A 21037-nucleotide genomic window follows, 5' to 3' on the forward strand; every position below is an offset into this window, starting at 1 on the left:
TTGCGGCTCTTAAAGCCTCAATATATCATAGAGCTTGTTTTTGTTGTTCTGCTTTCTCTTGACCACATCTCCAAACAGTGGACTAGGCCATGAATGGAGAAAGTGTTTCCGAGCAGGAAATAGAGAGCCCCTCTCAGGTTCTCTTTGCCGGTGAGTGACCTCGGTGTAGCTGTGGAATTTGGGGGGTGCTTTTTTGGTTCGTTTTGGGGGGAAAGAGGGGGAGTTGGGAAAGAGGTAGGGGGGCAGAGTAGGGAGGTGAAAGAGCTCCATTCTTGCTCACAGGTTCAGAGCTGGGCCAAGCTGCACATGATGGATGTGGCCCTCTCTGGCCTCAAGCTGGTTTTGGGAGGGGGGGCGGGGTAATAAGAGTGAAAGGCAGAATACACAACCTTGGCTGGAGAAACACCTACAGTGGAGCATCTGGTAAATCTATCTGGGAAAAACGGCATTTTGGCCACCAGAACGGAGACCAGAAAAGATAGCCAAAATATTGTAAGCCTTGGCCTACAATACCCATTTCCCATCCCAAAATACTCCAACAATAATTGCCAGTTGATTCCCTATAAATACAGTAAATCTAGATTTGTTTAAAGATACAAATGGGGTAGAAGTTTTATACAACACTAACTCATACACCTCCTGTTACATATGCCTGGGGGAGATGGTTTTTAAAGATAGCTCAGTAGCTGTCATAGCTGGGGCAGTATGTCCCAGTCTCTTGTGAATCTAGGAGTAATGCAATGGTAGAGTGAACACCTGAGCTGTTTGTGAAGACATTGACTCTGTTAAGTCCAGTTACCCCCCTGAGGGAAAAGGAGAACAGGGAGGTCTAGTGGTGACATCAGAAACAGTCTGTCTGTTTCATGTCTGAGGGTTGCTGGAGGAAGCTAGGTTGGTGTGTCTGTCATGGCCCATGATTGGCAGTGACTGATGGCCCCTGGAGTTTGTGGCAAGGCAGATAGGATACCTCCACTTTATTCAGGCCTGACCTCCTTCCTGAGGTATATGGGTCTGTGGTTGGTGGATATGTCGATCACTAACTTCAATGGCACTCCTCCACATTTAATAGAGCATGTATTTTAGCTTTAGTAGCCTCTTAGACATGGGAGTATTCCAGACCTCCAGATAGACGTTACTGGCCTCAGTGTAATGGAAAACACCTCTCAGATGGTTCTTGTTGGCTGCACAGTGAATAATCGTGGTATCGTGACAACCCTAGTGTGTGTGTGTGTGTGTGTGTGCATGTGTGTGTGTGGGCTAACCCTGAGTTAACAGTGTTGTTACATGTGGTGGGATCATCCTCCCTTCTGTGCTGTGGTTCAGAAAGCTGTCAGGTCTGAAATCCCATATCCTTATTTGTATCAGATGGTGTTCCCCAATAAATATTCCTTACATGTGTTCAGCAGCCCACTGACACCCTGTGCAAGCGTATGTGCATGTAAACCTGTGTGCATGAAACCTGGGAGAGTGTGTGTGCGCGTGTGTGTCATTTTGTGTAAATTTCAGTTACCTGGAACCTGCGCATGTCTCTTGGATTCCCTGCATTCTTCAGGCAGTTCTGATTGCACTTCAGGAAAAACTTCAGGAAAAATCTGAAAAAGAGCACAAAATAAAAATTGAATTTAAGTACACAGTACTAGAATGGAACGGAATAGAATTAAATAGAATAGAACGGAACAGAAGTATTGCCAGTCTTGCATGGGGACAGTACAATCAGTCAGTCAGTACAGTCAGTCAGTCAGTGTAGTCAGTCAGTACAGTCAGTCAGTCAGTCAGTCAGTGTAGTCAGTCAGTCAGTACAGTCAGTCAGTCAGTCAGTCACTACAGCCAGTCAGTCACTACAGTCAGTCAGTCAGTCAGTCAGTGTAGTCAGTACAGTCAGTCAGTCAGTCAGTGTAGTCAGTCAGTCAGTACAGTCAGTCAGTCAGTCACTACAGCCAGTCAGTCACTACAGTCAGTCAGTCAGTGTAGTCAGTACAGTCAGTCAGTGTAGTCAGTCAGTAAAGTCAGTCAGTACAGTCAGTACAGTCAGTCAGTCAGTGTAGTCAGTCAGTCAGTACAGTCAGTCAGTGTAGTCAGTCAGTAAAGTCAGTCACTACAGTCAGTCAGTCAGTGTAGTCAGTCAGTCAGTACAGTCAGTCAGTGTAGTCAGTCAGTAAAGTCAGTCAGTACAGTCAGTCAGTGTAGTCAGTCAGTCAGTCAGTCAGTACAGTCAGTCAGTACAGTCAGTACAGTCAGTCAGTACAGTCAGTCAGTACAGTCAGTGTAGTCAGTCAGTACAGTCAGTCAGTGTAGTCAGTCAGTCAGTCAGTCAGTACAGTCAGTACAGTCAGTCAGTACAGTCAGTACAGTCAGTCAGTACAGTCAGTCAGTCAGTCAGTACAGTCAGTACAGTCAGTACAGTCAGTCAGTACAGTACAGTCAGTCAGTACAGTCAGTACAGTCAGTCAGTCAGTACAGTCAGTCAGTACAGTACAGTCAGTCAGTACAGTCAGTACAGTACATTCAGTCAGTCAGTCAGTACAGTCAGTCAGTACAGTACATTCAGTCAGTACAGTCAGTACAGTCAGTCAGTACAGTCAGTACAGTCAGTCAGTCAGTACAGTCAGTCAGTACAGTACATTCAGTCAGTCAGTCAGTACAGTCAGTCAGTACAGTACAATCAGTCAGTACAGTCAGTACAGTCAGTACAGTCAGTCAGTACAGTCAGTACAGTCAGTCAGTACAGTCAGTACAGTCAGTCAGTACAGTCAGTACAGTCAGTCAGTACAGTCAGTACAGTCAGTCAGTACAGTCAGTACAGTCAGTCAGTACAGTACATTCAACACCATAGACAGAAAAGGAGGAAAGAGAAAGGAAGATTTAGAGGAAGTGAGCAGGAGAGATGTGACGAGAAATGACAAGCGGAGGTAGAAAGGTGTGATTTTATGTTTTACAAAATAGTAAAACAAATTATAATACTTGAAGCATAGAGCCATTCAAGAATTCATAAGGAATGTAATTCCAAAAAGCCAATACAGGTCCATGCCATTCAACCTGTTAACTACAACTCTATTACACCAGTATCAAACCAATAGATATTACTCATCTGTTTCAAATAATGTAGATATCTTCTGTTGCTTCTAATATCCCTTGTCCCTAAGCAACATACCATCCTCTCACCTGAGTTCACAGCCTGTTCCTACTCCCATCTGCTACCAGAATACAGGAAGTCACTTGATATTCCACCCACCTATTTAATCCCAGAACACCCCCTGTGCAATTAAAGTTGTGCTGTTCAATAGGGAGGCAAATGAGGCCCACCTGTGACCAGGTCTTGTTTGATGAGCATCAGGGATAAAGGACCTAACAAGGTGAGAGCGCGCCACAAAACTTATAGTCCTGTCAGACAATTAGGCGGCCACTCCTGGGACCTTCGCTTCACGCCACACACACACGCGCATGCACACAGGCACACACACATTCATGGGTGGGTGAGGCAATTATGCCACAAATTACAACCTGGCTAATTGTCTCCGAACAAATGTCATGTGTGAGAGAGAGATCTAGGGTTGTTTAGTCTTTGAGTCTCTGTCTCTCTCTCTCTCTTTCTCTGTCTGTCTGTCTGTCTGTCTGTCTCTCTCTCTCTCTCTCTCTCTCTCTCTCTCTCTCTCTCTCTCTCTCTCTCTCTCTCTCTCCTCTCTCTCTCTCTCTCTCTCTCTCTCTCTCTCTCTCTCTCTCTCTCTCTCTCTCGCTGCGCTTCAGCTGCCAAGTGTTTGCCTGTGAACGTCAAATGAACGTCAGGTCCCTGTGATTTTATTGAAAAAGCCTCCTATCGTGAGCTCTCCTTTTAAACATAACCTTTCCGTGTTCCAGTAGATAACATGACAAAGGAGACAGGTGGAGGACGCTTAACGGTCCCTGACTTGGTTTACTGTCTCCTACTACAAATGTCTTCCCTATTACCACTGCAAGTGATGACAACAACATGTCCTAAACCTGACAGTGGGATCAATGATTATATCAGCAGAATGTACTTCAACACACCTTAATTGACTTCCTTATCATGTACAGTATATACATAATCATACAGATTCCTGCTACTGGGCTCCCGCCAAGTTTGACGTTGACAGTAATGCTAATATGTCACCACCATTCATTGGTTTTATGTACAACTTCATGGTTTCCATTGAAAAGCAAAATTGGCACTTTTGCCAGTTATTTTATTACCATGTATTGAATGCTTCGTGTAGAGCTGGCTGCTTAAGAGGGTCCTTTCTCAACACTTAGCCTCCTCCTTCTCACTCCACAGTGGGATCTGGGCCAATGCAATAAATCAGTGGATTGAAACGCCCCCCTAACCCTGGCCACATTAATACATGCACTGGTCATTTAGAAGCGTTCTCCAATAGACTCCAATAACCCTCAGCACCACTGCCAGCCCCAAAGAACATGAGAGGTGAGAAAATATTTTCACTCACCATCCAAGGAGCTTTGGCCCTTGGATGCTGATTGCCTGTTGGTGTGCGGCGAGAACATTAAAAACCTGACTTGTCGTTAGTGCATTTTGCCTGATTGTGTTCAGTGTGTTTTTGGTTGCATCTGTTGGCCAATCATCAAAATGACCATTATCTACTCTAATTCCCTGACCCTGTTTTTATTTCCCCAAAGAGTCGTAATGTAGAGCAGTAGACATCTGCGGAAAGCAGACCTGAAATACGACTTTTATTTGTCTGTCGCCTCTCATATAGATTGGGTTAGACTAGTGAGTGTGTGAGTGTGTATGTGGGTAAGCGCCTGTGTGTGTGTGTGTGTGTGTGTGTGTGTGTGTGTGTGTGTGTGTGTGTGTGTGTGTGTGTGTGTGTGTGTGTGTGTGTGTGTGTGTGTGTGTGTGAGTGTGTGTGTGTGTGTGTGTGTGTGTGTGTGTGTGTGTGTGTGTGTGTGTGTGTGTGTGTGTGTGTGTGTGTGTGTGTGTGTGTGTGTGTGTGTCCAAGATTGATGTGCTCTGAATGTTTAGCACCTTGTGCGAAAAAAATAAATATATAAATATACATTTTCTTGACAAAACGTAGACGTTATTGAAGCCACATGTTATTTTTAACATGGGGCTTTCCTGTACTTTCTTCTGTTGTGTTGTAGTACAATTACAAACTGTAAAACTGCAGTAAAACAAAAAGTAAGCAATAAACAGAAAAGGGTACTTGGGAATAGATATCAGCCGTACTATCGTGAACTACCTCTTCTATGTTTACTGTTATGAAGACGATTAACCACAATTTCCCAGCTAACAGATAAGCTTCATTTTAACAGTAGTCCATGTTAGTGGCAACAGTATAGCATCATTACATTAGAGTTGGTTAACATTCTACATGAGCACACTGTAAATTGGTCCTTGGTGAAAAGGCAAGCAATTAAGACCAGCCTCTCTCTTTTACTTCTTAAATATCTACAGAACTTTGTGCTGGTGTTTTGGCACGCTCGGAGACCAAAACGAGGTTGTTTAATTGTTTTTTAATGGGAAATCAAGGCGACGACGCCATTAGATGTTGGCAACGGAGGGCAAAGGGGGGATCGAGAGAAAGAATGAACTGCAATTAGGTTTGATTAAAGCTATCCTTCTCAATAATCAGAGCTAGAGACAGGACAGGAGGACCCTGGTGGCCGTGGAGATGGAGGAAGGTGTAGAGTGATATTAAGGCCAATGAAGGGGATATTAACGTGGCTAATTAAAGCAACTCCTCCAAAGCCGGGAGACGAGCGAGGCTCTCAGCGGACCGCCATGGAGGAAATCATTGGCCCAGCCAGCTATCAGTTGGAGGAGGGAGAGAGAGAGAAAAAAGGGCTGTAGTTCATCAGAGAAAGGGAGAGAGAGAAAAGAGAGAGAGTGGTGGTGGGAGAGGGAGAGAAAAGAGTAGGAGAGAGGAAGGGAGGAGAAAACTATGAAGTGGGAAGAAAGCCTAAAGAGATAGACTGGAGAGAAATGCTCATTTTGACACAACCCTCTCCCTGTCTGAATTCTGCCAGTATAACCACGACCTGACATCAGCTTTAATCTTCCGACACCCCGAGTTGGAGCCCACAAATCAACGTTAAAACAATCCCCTTCTAACAGAGACTAGGGCAATTAATAGGATTCTTCTGTAGCCTGTACCTCCATGCTCGCCATACTGCCGAGGCTAGCTACTAATCATGCCATAATGGCTTCTCTCCCTCTGGTCAAATAGGAAATAGATTGTCTCTTTAGTAATGCAGCGGGCTCGGCAGGTTTCCACTCTGTGTGCTTCACATGCCTGGTAATTGAAGAGAAAAAGGCAGACTTTGGTACTTTGACTGTGATCATTTTAGGATGACACTCAAAGGGAGACCTAATTCGGCCTAATTCTAGCTCACCCCTCTCCCACCATCAAATAGAGGACAAATGGAGAAAACAAGCAGACGAAGTGAGGAGACGCTTCCTGATTTAAGGAGCTAAGCTTATTGGGAAGGGGGAGATGTCACCCCCTCCTTGACATCTCTGCCTTTGATTCAGGGACAAATGGGAAGTATTGACTCCATTGTATTATTACAGCACTTTTACAATATTAACAGGGTATCATACAGCATTTATTTCACAGTGTTTTATACACCACCTATTTCAGAAGTTCACCACTGACAGATAGACTGAAACATCCATGTGTGTCAGGCATTGACAGTCCGTAGATCCCGATTGGCGCCCCAGCAATAATGACTACCAAGGAGTGTCCACGGCCGGCGGCCATGACAGTGAAGTCATTGTTGCAGGGAGGTGCGTATCGACCACCACCCAGCCACAGCCAATCAGACCCCAGTATGAGCCTCGCGATGGGCCTCAGTGAGGATGGAGGAGACCTGGAACCAGCATCTCACAATGCCCCACAACGATCTGCTGACAGCTGCTCCTCACTGAGATGGTAGTACACAGGTCAATAACGTATTGGCTTTCCAAAACGCCAGGCTCTTAATGTCAAGCCTTCTGCATCCCTTCCAGCTCCAGTATGTAAGGCACTCTACTATGAAGTGTACTCACTCAAGTCCCTGTTCTGACAGGCCAGGCTCCATTACACTGGCTTGTTATTATACAAATATTCCTGTATAAAAAGGGAGAAAGCTTTTTGGTCTACCTGTGGGTTGTTCTGTACTGACACATCTTCATTTACCCTGCTGATGGGAGAGACTCTAAAATTCCAGAGTGATTTTGAGTAATCTGTACATTGCTGTCGTACGCTGGTTGCTTACTGTCTTCTCTCATCAGGTACAGCTGTTTATCCTCCCCTTCCCCACATGAACAATATTTGCCCTACCCCTGTACAACAATAAGTGCCCAGGGACCAGCTCCACATATCCTATCACTTCTTTATCATGGAACAAGTTCCTTACGATCTAATGTTATGGGGTTGGCGAAAATTAACCCTTTCCACTCTCGGGGCTGTTCCTCCGAGACTGCTATTGCTGCAACATTTCACTATCATTGTTTTCCTGTTCAACATATACAATTCCCCATAACTGGGGAGGTGGGCTGTTGAGACATACAAACAATAAAACCACCCAATTCATCCCTTTATCAACTAGACCCTTTCCTTCACCATCCCCCTGTTCTCTAATGGCCGGAGTGGCATTGACAATATTTTACTTGAGGATCCCCAGATCTGTCAATCCCTCTTCATTTAAGTTCATGGCTGCAGGACTCATTACAGAAGAGAACTCTTTCTCTTTCTCTCGCTCTCCCTCTTCTTTCCTACCTCTCCGTCTATCCCTCTCTGAACTCTGTCAGTTTCTTGTTCAAGCAAGAGAAATGCTTGTCTCACAAATGGTTCACATCAAACACACCCCTAACCACCTTCAGCTGATTCCCTTCAGGTTCCAGTCCGGGTCTACTGTAACAAGTTAGATAGAGATTCAGTGGCCCTGCTAACTATCCATCACTGGGTAACGGTGGACTAGGGCTATTCTTTAGGTCTAACTCAGCACATACTACATGATTAGCCCAAAGCTCTCTGCCGTCACCACACAACAAGCTATTGAAGCTGTATAGTGGGTCTGCTACTCTTTGTTTTACAGTGAATCTGGGAAATCTGTATAAACGGATAAAAGAAAAAGTACAAATAATAATCATTTCTGCCAAGTGTGGCTTTACTTTTAAAATGAATCAACATCTAGTTTGAGTGATAAAAACAGTACTATTTCTACACTTACTGGGATTTCGATACATTCCAGTTCTATTGATCTATATGTATAACTATTATGAATAGATTATTGTTACTTACACCTTTTCCACAATAGAGGTGAGGATGGTGCTGACATTATAAAATAATCACGCACATCAACAATAGAGTTTCTATTTATCCTAAATGTGTAAACTGCTAGCCAGCTGGTCTAGCAGCGTGAAAAGGGGTATTTCTAGGGGGAATATTGTGCTTTGATTACTGCTTAGCATTCAGGGCTTGGGGCCTGAGGAAATACCAGTCAACACCTCCCTGCACTGGTGAGATGGAAGATAAGCAGATGCTGGAGTGAATAGCAGTATTTAGGGTGTTGGACGTACTGTTGGGGTGCCTGGAAGGGCCTGGAAGGCTCCCCCTGCCCTCTCCTCCACAGGCACCTTGGAGTGATCAGGCTGCAGAAAGACGCAGTAGAACCCAGAAGCCGTACAGAGGGGCCAAGCGTGGGCAGCTTTGACCGTGTGTGTGTGTGTGTGTGTGTGTGTGTGTGTGTGTGTGTGTGTGTGTGTGTGTGTGTGTGTGTGTGTGTGTGTGTGTGTGTGTGCCTTTGAGTCTTCGTGCACGCATTGCCTTTGTTCTGTGCGTATGCATATTTGTGTGTGTATACTTCTACATGGTATTATTACTAATGTATAATACATGTATCTAAAGTGACTGTCAGGACTGGTCAGTCATCATAAAGCATGAGGCAGACACTCTGCTACTGCTGCCACATTAAGTCTGTCTCAAAACACAGCCACAGTGGACTGTCATGTAGGCAAGGCACAGAAAGAGAGAGAGAGAGAGAGAGAGACAGAGAGAGAGAGAGAGAGACAGAGAGAGAGACAGAGAGAGAGAGAGAGAGAGAGAGAGAGAGAGAGAGAGAGAGAGAGAGAGAGAGAGAGAGAGAGAGATGGAGGAAGAGAGGGAGCAGGTTGGTGTGCTTAAAGTTAACAGGTAACCTTTCTGTGCTCCGAGGAAAAAAGCAGGGGGGAAAGAAAATGTCAAATTAAGACGGGCCAGGCTGAGAGACGTAGCTGCCATATTTGTGTGCAAGCCTAGTGCTGTTGGCAGCAGAGATGACTGCTTTCTGATTCATCTGGGGCCGTATGGCAAAGCTTTGTCAGTCTGTGCGAGGTATAAATAATTCAGGGTGAGAGATGGCAATTACAGGGCCCTGCACAACCAAAATGAATATTTTATAAGGACTAAAACCGCCCTGGAATGAATCACACACATGGAGTCACACACACACACAGTTAGTACATAAGAACACTTCACACAGCTGTTGTACTGTTGACAATATGACTATAAACCCAGAAAATAATAAAGGGAAAATATTTGCTCTTACTTACATGTGTGATTTATAATATTCTTTGGTTAAATCTGGAATCCTTAATGGTGAAACAGCCACATCCGTTTGCGATATTACAACAACAAAGCAGTCACTGAAAACAACCAACCCAGTTTTTCCCCTCGGACATCATGGCACACGCAATAGAAGAGCACAATATGTACTGCAATTTTTTGGACCATGCAGCTCATCATCTCAACAACAAAAGCAATATCAACGGTGGTGGGGCGGCCAGTGGCGCTGTTTCCCCCACCGCGTACTCCATATTTAAGGGTGTTTCAGGTCATGCTTGAAATATGTTCATTTTCTACCATTCTGCACAATAGAAGCTTCTATAGAACAACATTAAAAGATCTCTAGGCGTTTGTGATTGTCCTCTTTTCACATCTCCCAGTGTACATTTCATAGTATCAAATCTGGATATTGAGGAGTCAACTATGGGAAATAAAATAATTAGCCTCTATACCAATTCACATAGTCAATGGCTCCTGAGACACAAAGTCTTTACTTTGAACCAAAGTCTTTACTTTTGAACATGTATTATGGTCTTTGTGTCCAAGAGAAAGAAGCTAATACTAATGGAACGAGATTAAACCCCACAAGCCGCCCGAAGCATTTACCTCTAAAGGGTTTTGCCTGTCGGGTTTCCTGCAAAACCCTGTCTTTATAATTCTGAGACAAATAATAACATTGTTCAGGGGTCCTGAGGAGTGCAGTGAGCTGCTTGAATGGCCATTGTATGGAGCAAGCTAATGATACCTTAACCTTTGTGAGAGAGAGGCCAGCTAGCTCTGCGACATCAGTGCTACACAAGTGCTTCTCTGTCGGGATGTTTAGGAGAGGATTTTGTCCGTGGTGGGAAAATAGTATAGAGGATAAACAAACCTTTTTCATTTATTTTCTTTTTTACATCCATTTGTCCTCAGTGCATGGTGAGAGGGCTAATCATAAAATGTGGATTCCTTTTATGGATGTTTCTACATTATTAATTTAGCTCCCATTTGGAGTATGATTTCTTGGGGGAGTTTATGTCGTTGTAAGATTCTGATTCCTTCAGTCCAAAGGGGGATGAGAAGTCTCTGAGGGAGGAGAGATGCCTCCCAGAACAGTAGGCTAGCTGAGCCCAGCATGAACAAGACGCATCGTGTGTGTTGGGAAAGTGACAGCGAGGCAAATGCTAAGAGAAAGCTGCTTCCTACTGAACCGCACACTGTTAGCGATCACTAGCTGTTGTGAAGGCAGCTGACAAACTCCTAGCGTTCCACGTCTAACCCGTTTGTGTGAGTTTCAAAAGAGTGTGATTTGCAAATAACATGAAGCTGGGCATAGAGTGGGCATGTAAGTGTGCAGAAGCCCCCCTCCCACCTTCTCCACAGAGGGAAACCCTGACTTGTCAGCTCAGTTCTTTGTCAGGAACACTGACAGATAAACAGATCATGTTTTGCCTCTCACTCTTCCTGGCTTGTGTACTAGTCTGCTTCCCTATACAGGTTGACTTGCTTAAGGGGAGGAATCGGTTGAAAGACACCCTGCTGCTTCTAGGGGCAATGACTGAAAACATCTCAGGGCGCTTCAGACAGCCAAGACAACCAACAATGGGGGTTGATGTGGAACTAAAACACTTTTCTGGCCTCCGTCTAGAAGCACCAATACAGCGCTTATTTCTCATGCAAATTACTACTAATGAGCTTCCTGAAACCTGACTAATTATATCAAAGTGATTTCTTTAATTAGTTTGTAATAATGTATCACATAAACATCATAGTTAACAGATTAAGCCATATAAAAATATCAATTTGTCACACTTTAGAAGAGATGTTGAGAGAGTTTGAGTTAATCTTGCTTACACTGAGTGCCAGGGCAAGTATTGAATAAACAACTAAATATGTATTTAGAAGCTGTTTAGTAGCATTTAGAGAGAGAGTCATGCATGACTAGAAATGATGTCAAGTCCAAATGCCTATATGAGAAATAACAGACACCCTTAGAAACGATAAGAAATTACACTTATCTGCCACATGGCACCTCTAGCTATGCCAAGACATTCCAAAAGCCCCTAAAGAGCTGAAATGTCAAAAAAATATCTAATGTACCAGCAGTCACTGGAAAACTCACAGCAGCTACACACCAGTCTGTTGAGATCCTCAATCTGCCCTGAGATGGATTAAACATTCAATTTGTTACTTGCTAGACCACCACAAGGTTCACCACTTACCATGCAAATGGAAAATGCCAGTAATCTATTAGGATGCTTGATCTGACTCTGTGTTATGTTGTATTTGTATTATATTTACTTCAGGGAAATTACAATTCAAGTCATATTTATCTTCATGAGGAAATGTGCGTCTAAATGGAAATCACCTTTAGAACGCGGGTGGATGTACTGTAGTGCCATACTAATGTGCTCCCTGAACCGTGAGATTTAGTCACCCTGTATGGATGCACAATGGGCCGCCTCTACACATCAAACATGCTTTCCCACTGTTAAGCCCATACTCTGAGCCCCCGATGCTGTTTGATAATTATTACGCCTACATTACAGTACAAGTCTCTGCCCGCGGAGCTGACACACACACACACACCGCCTTACATAGCAGACAGCGTCCCAGTAAGCTGTTTGCACTTCAGTGGCCACTCTAGGAAATAAAAACAAGGAGCAAATTGGAAGGTTTTGCGTAAATATGGGTGTTTTACACCAGGACCCCATTCTTTTTTCAAACATAATGTTTCTCCCGCTTTGAGCATTTCAACTAAAGCTGTAAATAATGGACAAAGGAAGAAACTTTGAGATAGTGGTATATTATTTAAATGAAGGTTACATGGTAGGTTGCATTACTTATAATCCCCATGCTTTAATTCTACAAACCATTTTAAATGTGCCAATAAGCCCAGATGAAACCAGGTAAGATTATTTATTTATACAGCACACTTCAATTATGCTATTAGATTAATTTATAGTGATACAGCTGTTGACTAATCCCAAGATTCAATTAATCTCTCTCAGTGCCATTTACATCCAGATGTTTAGAGTTTGGGGTAATCAATAAAGAGGGAATAAAGATTGGCATTCACAATAATCCCCTTGACAAGCTCCAGCCCAATGTTTGTCAAGCAAATTAAACACACTTAGACTTTTCACCTGCTCCTACAACGACACCACATATGGCCGTGAAGTTAAAAATAAGAAACTGTGCATACATTACCATACATAATGCACTACTCCCTCCATTTAATATGCAAATTTTGTAAAATATTACTGAATACCTTCTGTTCGGAATGAATAAATTTGAATTGCAATTAGAATAATCTTGTATAATTAATGAAAACTGTCAATTTTGGTTCCGAAGTAATTTGATTAGCATGTTGACAGGACACTTATCAAATTCAGTAAACTGTTAGATTAGGAAGATGAAAAAGGAAAAAAGAAAAGAGTCTAAGAATATTTTTTCAACATCTCTGACATTTTCCCTTGGCATTGTAAACAAAGACACTTGCTGGCAAACTTCCTGAATAGAGGGGTGAGAAAGAGAGGGAAGAGAAAAGGAGAGAGAGACGACAGAGATAGAGAGGGGTGAGAGAGGGAGGGAAGAGAAAAGGAGAGAGAGAGGACAGAGATAGAGAGGGGTGAGAGAGGGAGGGAAGAGAAAAGGAGAGAGAGAGGACAGAGATAGAGAGCCTCTTGAGATTCTCTGTGAATTCCAGTCGACAGATGAAAAGAAGTGTATCGTCCAAGCTCTTGAGTGAGCCACTCAACTCTGCTCTGTGCACTTCAACTAAGCCAGAGTTTAAGGACCTTATTTCTCAAAGCGTTTGTAGCTTTAAGATCACATGGCCATAATGATCTAACAACAATCTAGCTGTACCTCTTTCAACTGATCAGGTTCAAGAAACCACTGTTGTTTGTGTCAGTGTTGAAAATATATTTAGAATTAATATATTTCATTGTTGCATTGTATGAAAAAGTACCATCTGTACAATCTACAGATGAACAGAGCCTGTGACCTCCTTTTCCCCTCTCTTTCTCTGCTCATTAGCTACCCTGAACCTTCCCTTCTCCCCTTCTCAGTTTTGAAACCCCCAAATGAGACCTAAATTGCTTGTGATACAGGTTAGCTTGAGGGGGGGGGGGGGCAAACATCTGTCGCACTAGGTACCCACACTCATCCCCGGGTATCTCCAGCGAGGAACTTTGGGATGTTTAATTCATAAACGCTGTCATCCATGTAAACCTCCTGATTTCATAATGACTAACTCTTGGTACTTTAATTAATTTAATAATGCCTTTCAGAAGCCATAAATGAAAGGGGCTCTGGAGTGGTGCATTAATTAGCTAATGGCGATGCTACCACTGTCAGGCTGCTGGTGGCTGTCAGACACAGGGCACGGAGGAGGATGGACACAGCTGAGAGGGGTCAAAGGTCATGCCAATCATGCTCGTCCCCACACCTAACGAGTCCTAATTTGTCTCCGGTATACACATGTTATAGGGTCATCCTTCGGTCATGTAGAGATTCTATGTGATTCTCTACTTGCTAGATTATACTAGGCAGGTGGTTGATCGGCAGGCAATTTGTTTCACTATTGTTTTCATGTTGAAACTATTATCTGATTTTGGCAGTTTCCTGTAAAATGTGCTTTACCCACCCAACCCAAATCACTCTACCAGTTAGATTATATTCCCAAATCACTGCATCTCTTCCAGAAGATGTTTTCCTTTCCATATTGAGTAAACATGAACTAGGGGAGGCTTGTGTCTGTGTCTGTCCATTTATTACCATCAAATCAGCTGACTGAAGTTTCTCAGTATCTGTGGAGGCAATTATCTGTTTTGAGAGAATGCGTAATATGGGACTTTGTAATGGTATCATTTGGAGTCAAGGCACAGATGTGCCGTGCAGAGCCATACTGTAATTAGAGAGAAACGCTGTACAGGTTTTCCACTAATTAGCAAATTATGCTGAAAATAGCATCAAGCTAATTAACAGTTATTATGGCATTTTTGAAAGTATGACTTTAATTAGCAAAGTCCTGACGCAGGCAATTTCCAACTCATCTCCAAGAAGATGGGGGGATAAAAGAATAAAAAATACCGGGCATGATCAAGAAGATACCCAGATTATTATGATGCTGTCAAAACTGAAAGAGAAAAAGAAACTGAGGGAGACAGGGAGTGAGGGGTGCAGGGGGCAAGGGGGGATGGAGCAAAGCTTTTGTGTGCTGTGCGTCTGAATCTTCATCCAAATGAGGGGACATGTGTGCTGTGCCACGTTGCCAAGAGGAGCCCTGAGCGGGGTGCCCAGTGTCAGGTGGCAGCAGTTCGCCCCACTGCGACCAGGCAGAGACGAGGCTGAGCTCAGCTGGTGCCCACAACCACTCACTTATTCTACTCCGCTGCACATTAAAGTAGTCTGTGAGTGGAGCCAAGCAGCGGCAGCCAACCTGACAACACTGTGCCTCCTTGAACAAGTCCACCCCCTGCCAGCCTGCCTGCCTCTCTGCCTGCCTGCGCTCACTGAGAATATGCCCTATAGGGGATAGCAGACCAAGCTGAAGAGTTCAGCTCCTTGGTGATTGACAGAATTATATGGGGGGGGGGCTAGGTTATGTTATAGGGGTTGGGGGTTGTGGAAAGGAGAGCAGTGCTCGTCAATACCCCCACACATCATCGTGGCAATACCATGTAGGTGTTTGTGGGTATTTTAAAATAGGTGTGTGTTCAAGGAACCAACATGGGATCTTTGGGGTGCATCACCTGAGGATGTGGAGAGAGAGGAGAGGAGAGGAGAGAAGAGGAGAGGAGAGGAGAGGAGAGGAGAGGAGAGGAGAGGAGTAGACTTGGGGGTGTTTGAAGGCCTGATGTGGTGTGGGAGAGAGAACAGAAGTGTGCCTCGCCCCAGGCAGCCTACAGCTCAGGCCCATTAGCTGGGCTGACCTTGCCTGCGCCTTTGTCTTTGTGCTCTCCTCCCGCTGCTTCCCCCTTCTCAAGCATTCTCTTTTTGTTGTCTCCGAGCCAGACTGGGAAGGAGGCCATGGCTTTCGGCTCTCTCCACTTCTCCACCACCAACCCCACTCCCCCCTCTAGCCTGCAGCTTGCACCCCAGAGGGGTCGTCCAGTGACAGTGACACCCCCAACCAGTTTCCACCTCTGGCCCTTACTGGAACTTGGCCGGACAGTACAGCGGCCATTAGGCCTCCAGAGAAAGGCCCCAGAGAGGGGGCCCACATCACGGCGCTGTCAGCCCACATACGTGCAGCATCCCTGGGCAGCCTGCCTCTTTATTGCCAGCCTCTCATTTGGGAGGATGGAGCCTGGCTGCCAAGTTTTGACTCTACCATATATGGCCTCCTCCATCAATCGGACTAATCAAGCATCAAGGGGAGGCAGGGCCAGCTTAATTGCCAGCCAGATATAGCTGCTCTCACTTGACACGCCACCTGAAATAAATACAGGTCTGAAATAGATACACGTCTGAAATAGATACAGGTCTGAAATAGATACAGGTCTGAAATAGATACAGATCTGAAAGAGATACAGATCTGAAATAGATACAGGTCTGAAAGAGATACAGGTCTGAAAGAGATACAGGTCTGAAAGAGATACAGGTCTGAAATAGATACAGGTCTGAAAGAGATACAGGTCTGAAATAGATACAGGTCTGAAAGAGATACAGGTCTGAAATAGATACAGGTCTGAAATAGATACAGGTCTGAGGAGCGCTGACAGAAGATACATGACTATGGCCACTCCTCTGACAATGATATCAAAATACACTGTTAAACAACCACCGCTACAGTGTAACTCCTATCATTACTATTGCTGCCACTGCTATACTACTAAACAACTACAGAGAATCATAATTACTGGCAATCACTGTTAATGTTGTCATCCACTCATTTGCATGATATTACTTCACGCTGCTACATACAGGCAGAAGTTATGCATAGGCGGGGACAAGCCCAAATTCTCTGTGCATACTATAGTGTTCATATGGAGTCTATCAGGGGCTGTCTGTCTGCTGCCTGGATAGCACTTCCTGATCCCCTGCACCCCACTGGGGGAGCAGCTAAGGAATAACTTAACACACAGGATGAGGACTGGAGATCAACCCCAGTCATCCATTCATCTCTGGTTTCTGCTGTCACTCTCTCTTCCGTTTGTAAACACCTGAGACGTTGTGGACTGAATGGGCTGGTGTCCAGTGTGTTTTTCAGCGGCCGACTCACATTCACTTCAAACACAACAACTGACAGATGTCTGTCTGCCTTCTCTGTGTTCTTAAATACTAAAGCTACGTGATAGCATCTGCGCTGAATGTCAAAGTGGGGATATTCGCCCCCCATTTTACCACAAATGCACTCAACGTAGAGAGAGATAAGACAGAAAGAAAAATAGACAGAATGTTAATTCCATTTCCCTTTACTCATTTCTTCTCCTACAGATACATCTCAGATCTCCTGGTGAGCTCCAACTCTGCGTGCATCAAACCTGCCACAGTAGGAGTCCATAATTAACCAATCATGTTTCAAAGACCTAACAACAACAACAAAAAGATGACAATGTCAACAGGATTGGGATTCTCATTCATGATTTAAAGTTTTTCATCGAGGGAGGTCTGTTCCAGTAGGAGACTGTTAGTTCTGCCCTGAAACAATAATCTGTTTCATTACCTTAAGGATGGATAACTAAGGCTGGGTTAAGGATGGGGAACTAAGGCTGGGTTAAGGATGGGGAACTAAGGCTGGGTTAAGTATGGGGAACTAAGGCTGGGTTAAGGATGGGGAACTAAGGCTGGGTTAAGGATGGGGGAACTAAGGCTGGGTTAAGGATGGGGGAACTAAGGCTGGGTTAAGGATGGGGGAACTAAGGCTGGGTTAAGTATGGGGAACTAAGGCTGGGTTAAGTATGGGGAACTAAGGCTGGGTTAAGGATGGGGAACTAAGGCTGGGTTAAGGATGGGGAACTAAGGCTGGGTTAAGGATGGGGGAACTAAGGCTGGGTTAAGGATGGGGGAACTAAGGCTGGGTTAAGGATGGATAACTAAGGCTGGGTTAAGGATGGGGAACTAAGGCTGGGTTAAGGATGGATAACTAAGGTTGGGTTAAGGATGGGGAGCTAAGGCTGGGTTAAGGATGGATAACTAAGGCTGGGTTAAGGATGGATAACTAGGGCTGGGTTAAGGATGGATAACTAAGGCTGGGTTAACTAAACAAGCCTTTAGGCCAAGTCCAATGGCTTCATCTTGAAGGCATAGAGAGAGGAGTGTACCATAATTCCAGTGTGGTGTAATGTTTATTTAACTGTCTCTGTCTCTGCCTGCTTTCGCTGTTTACATGTTTAATTGATAAGTGTGCTCCCGGTTTCTTCTGCCCATCTGCCAAGTCGTTCCCTTCCTCTTATCCTACTCATTCCTCAAACTGACAGCTCTCTCTTTCTCTCTCTCTCTCTCTCTCTCTCTCTCTCTGAGACACTGCTCTCAGTCCTCTCTATCCCTCTTCGTCTCCTCCTCATCTTGCTTATATTACATTGTACAGCACAGTAGGTACATATGACAAGCATTTTTTTGTTTGAGCCCAGAGTTTAATGCCCAAATATATATCTGTAGAATCTACATATACACGTAGCTTAGTTGATACTATGGCGATGCTATGCTATTGCGCTAAATGGGGTCTCGTAGAGAAGCTGTGTTCCCGGCCCAGCTATTCCCCCACGTCTAAATCACCGGCTGTCAGACGCAACATGTGTGTCATTGTATTCCCATCACCCCATCGTCTTTCATTGTAACCGCCATCACCTCTGAAGAGCTGCCTCTTATCAGTAGAGTGTCAGAAAGCCCCCCCCCAGCCCCCCTCCCCTCTCCCTGTTAAATGCTTTTCTATTAAGAGCAGTGTTGTGTTCCTCTGATAGTGGCTGGCCCTGCACTTCATCATTCATAAATCCCTATGGGCATCAATGGACCTGCCTCTCCAGCGCAACCAAAGGCTCTGTCATTCACCGCCACTGAAAACATCCTAAACGAGAATGTTAATGTGAGGAGGCATTCATTCAAAGGGACTAGGAAGTGGGCTATTGGTCGAAAGCACTCTCCTCCAGAATGGTCCACTGGAAGGCAGTAGCCAAGACACCTGCAGATGGTTTGGTTAGAAGGTTTTAGGGGCTTATAGATTTCAGGATTTCTGCCCTACAGCAAGCTGAACAAATACAATAAGCTGCTGTGTATCAGGAAATCTCCAGATATCTCAGGAGGATTGTCAAATTGGGTTTTCATTTTCCACAAGCAGCATATGTAAGATGGTGGAAGTGAAACACATTTCCTCCTCTGTTTTTCCTTGTAAACATCCCTTCATATGTTGCATACTGTTGGAAGGTGTCAGAATAATTCCCCTGAGGTATACAAGCACCTTGTCTGCACTCAATGCCTTGTAGGGTACATAGGATAAACAGAGAAAAAACAAACCTCTCTTCCATGTGATGGTTACTGTAGAAGCTAACTGTCAGTAGCCCAAAAAGTCCAAAACGGAGTTCCCTCCCCAGAGTGGTGAGATCCCGCTGTGGGCCTCGGTGTGATCAGCAGCATCCTCACCACGTCTCCTCTTTATTCAGTAAATAGGTCTGGGCATGTCCTCAGTAAACAAAGCACTGACTGACAGTTGAGGGAGAGAGGGAAGTGGGAGCCTGCCTCGTTCCCAATTAGAGTCGCCTCAGGCCAAACTTTAAAGAGGAGATCAATCCAACACATCGCTAAACTGATCCTGTCACAGTGCTGGGGATATTTAAACCGCCGTGAAGAGTGGGGCAGGGCAGTTCCCAGTACAGTTTGGCAGCGCTGGCTAATGACTGGCGCTAGGCTATCTCACCAGGATACACACCCCACAGCGAGGCTGCGGTGATTGACGGCTGAAACCAGACCTCAGCTGCTGCTCCCTGCACACTAGGGGCCAGATGGAGAAATAGTACTCAGTGTGTTTTAGTATGCAGCTCCTTCTCTGGCGGAAATGCACTAATTGTCTTTCTCTTGCTCACCTGTGAGGCTGTTTTCAATCACGGATGCAAGAGTACATTTTAAATTAGCCCTGGATGTGTTTTCCTTCTTAACCCAAACTTCTGAAGCTAGCAGACTGATTAAAACATGCGGGTGAATCTCATCCCTGTCCACTTGAGGTAAAAAGTTAGCTCTTACTAATGCTCAGCCAAAAGGATTAACATAAGGACGGTGAAAGTGGAGAGAGGGGTAAGAAGTAACTATAACTGCATTGTCAATTTATGACATCCTGCAACTCCAGCAGATATCTTTGTCTACAAGTGAGTAACATACTCTTCCAAACACACAGAGGTAAAGAGTAATGAGGAACTACTACAAAAACAGAGGAACTGAACATTTAAATGAGCGTGTGATGCATTATGTATATCAATGAGGTTCCTGTGTAGGAATTAATTATGAGCATAAAAGACAAAACATCATGCTGGATTTGTTGCTAAAATGCCATTATCTAATGCAAAGCCAATTCCTTTTCCATGCTCTGGAAGACAACGAAAATCTCTAAAAGGTTTGGTTTTGCTTGTCTGTGTCTCTTATTGAGAGTCTTTCACTTTCAACTTTATTTGGGGATTATTGTCAATCCCCGGTACAAATCATATCATGAAATCATGTAGCTGGGACATTGGATGTGTTCTGCTAATGCTCAAGAAAGATCCCCTGAGGGAACCATTGAGTGGAGAGAGAGAGCGAGAGAGCAAGAAAGGGAGAGATAGTGAGGGAGTGGGAGAGAGGTACGGGCGGAGAGAGGGAGCGAGACAGAGTGGAGGAGGGGTGGAAGAGAGACAGAGAGGGAGGGTGGCAGCAGTCAAGCTGCACTTCATCCTGACAGATCTCCTTTACACACTAAGTTCCTTGTTAAAGAAGAGAAAATGGCACTCAATCTGGAGAAATCCTTTTCTCCTGCTGCAGGCCTGTCAGCTAGAGGATGAGTTGATACAAGCAGAGCTCTGTCTCTCCCAGCTCTGCCTGGCACACAGCTACACTGCTGAACACAAACCTCTCTATCTTCAATTAACACACCGTACTCTACACATACTGTAAAATGAACCATACCATGGCATGCTGATTTCACTATCTGTCACTTACAATGTTAATTTATCTGGTCATTGAACATTTAATATGATATCAGTTGAATTTGATCATGACATCTCCATCACTGATATGACGCAAATGGTAAACAAACTGTGACACAGCCGTTTCATGTTCTGTTGTTGTTATTGTTGTTTATGAACAATTCCAATGATGGAGGGCATGGCTTCCTTCTGTCTAACAGCAAGCAAGGGTTCAACTTGACACCTTATTAGCAATGCTGTTGATATACTTTATATGTATATCCTGTAGTACAACACATTAATCAATGAAATGTGCAATCCTACAAAGTGCATTAAGTTAGATTTGAAAGGCGAGAAGAAAAGCTCTTTTATTTGAAGGCTGAAGTGTTAGCTGTTCAG

The 21037-nt window shown here is 44.4% G+C and overlaps 1 protein-coding gene across 4 annotated transcripts in view; it reads right to left on the reverse strand.

Annotated features, from left to right (window-relative positions):
* The window catches only part of LOC115193726 (transcription factor COE3-like), a 72496-nt gene that overhangs the window by 28513 nt on the left and 22946 nt on the right, over positions 1-21037 (reverse strand). For all 4 annotated transcript variants that reach the window (XM_029752675.1, XM_029752678.1, XM_029752676.1 and 1 more), the window contains exon 7: positions 1511-1592. In XM_029752675.1, coding sequence (XP_029608535.1) covers positions 1511-1592 — 82 coding nt within the window. The remainder of the gene's footprint in view (positions 1-1510; positions 1593-21037) is intronic.

Source organism: Salmo trutta, chromosome 5 (genome assembly GCF_901001165.1).
Source record: "Salmo trutta chromosome 5, fSalTru1.1, whole genome shotgun sequence".
NCBI lineage: Eukaryota > Metazoa > Chordata > Actinopteri > Salmoniformes > Salmonidae > Salmo > Salmo trutta.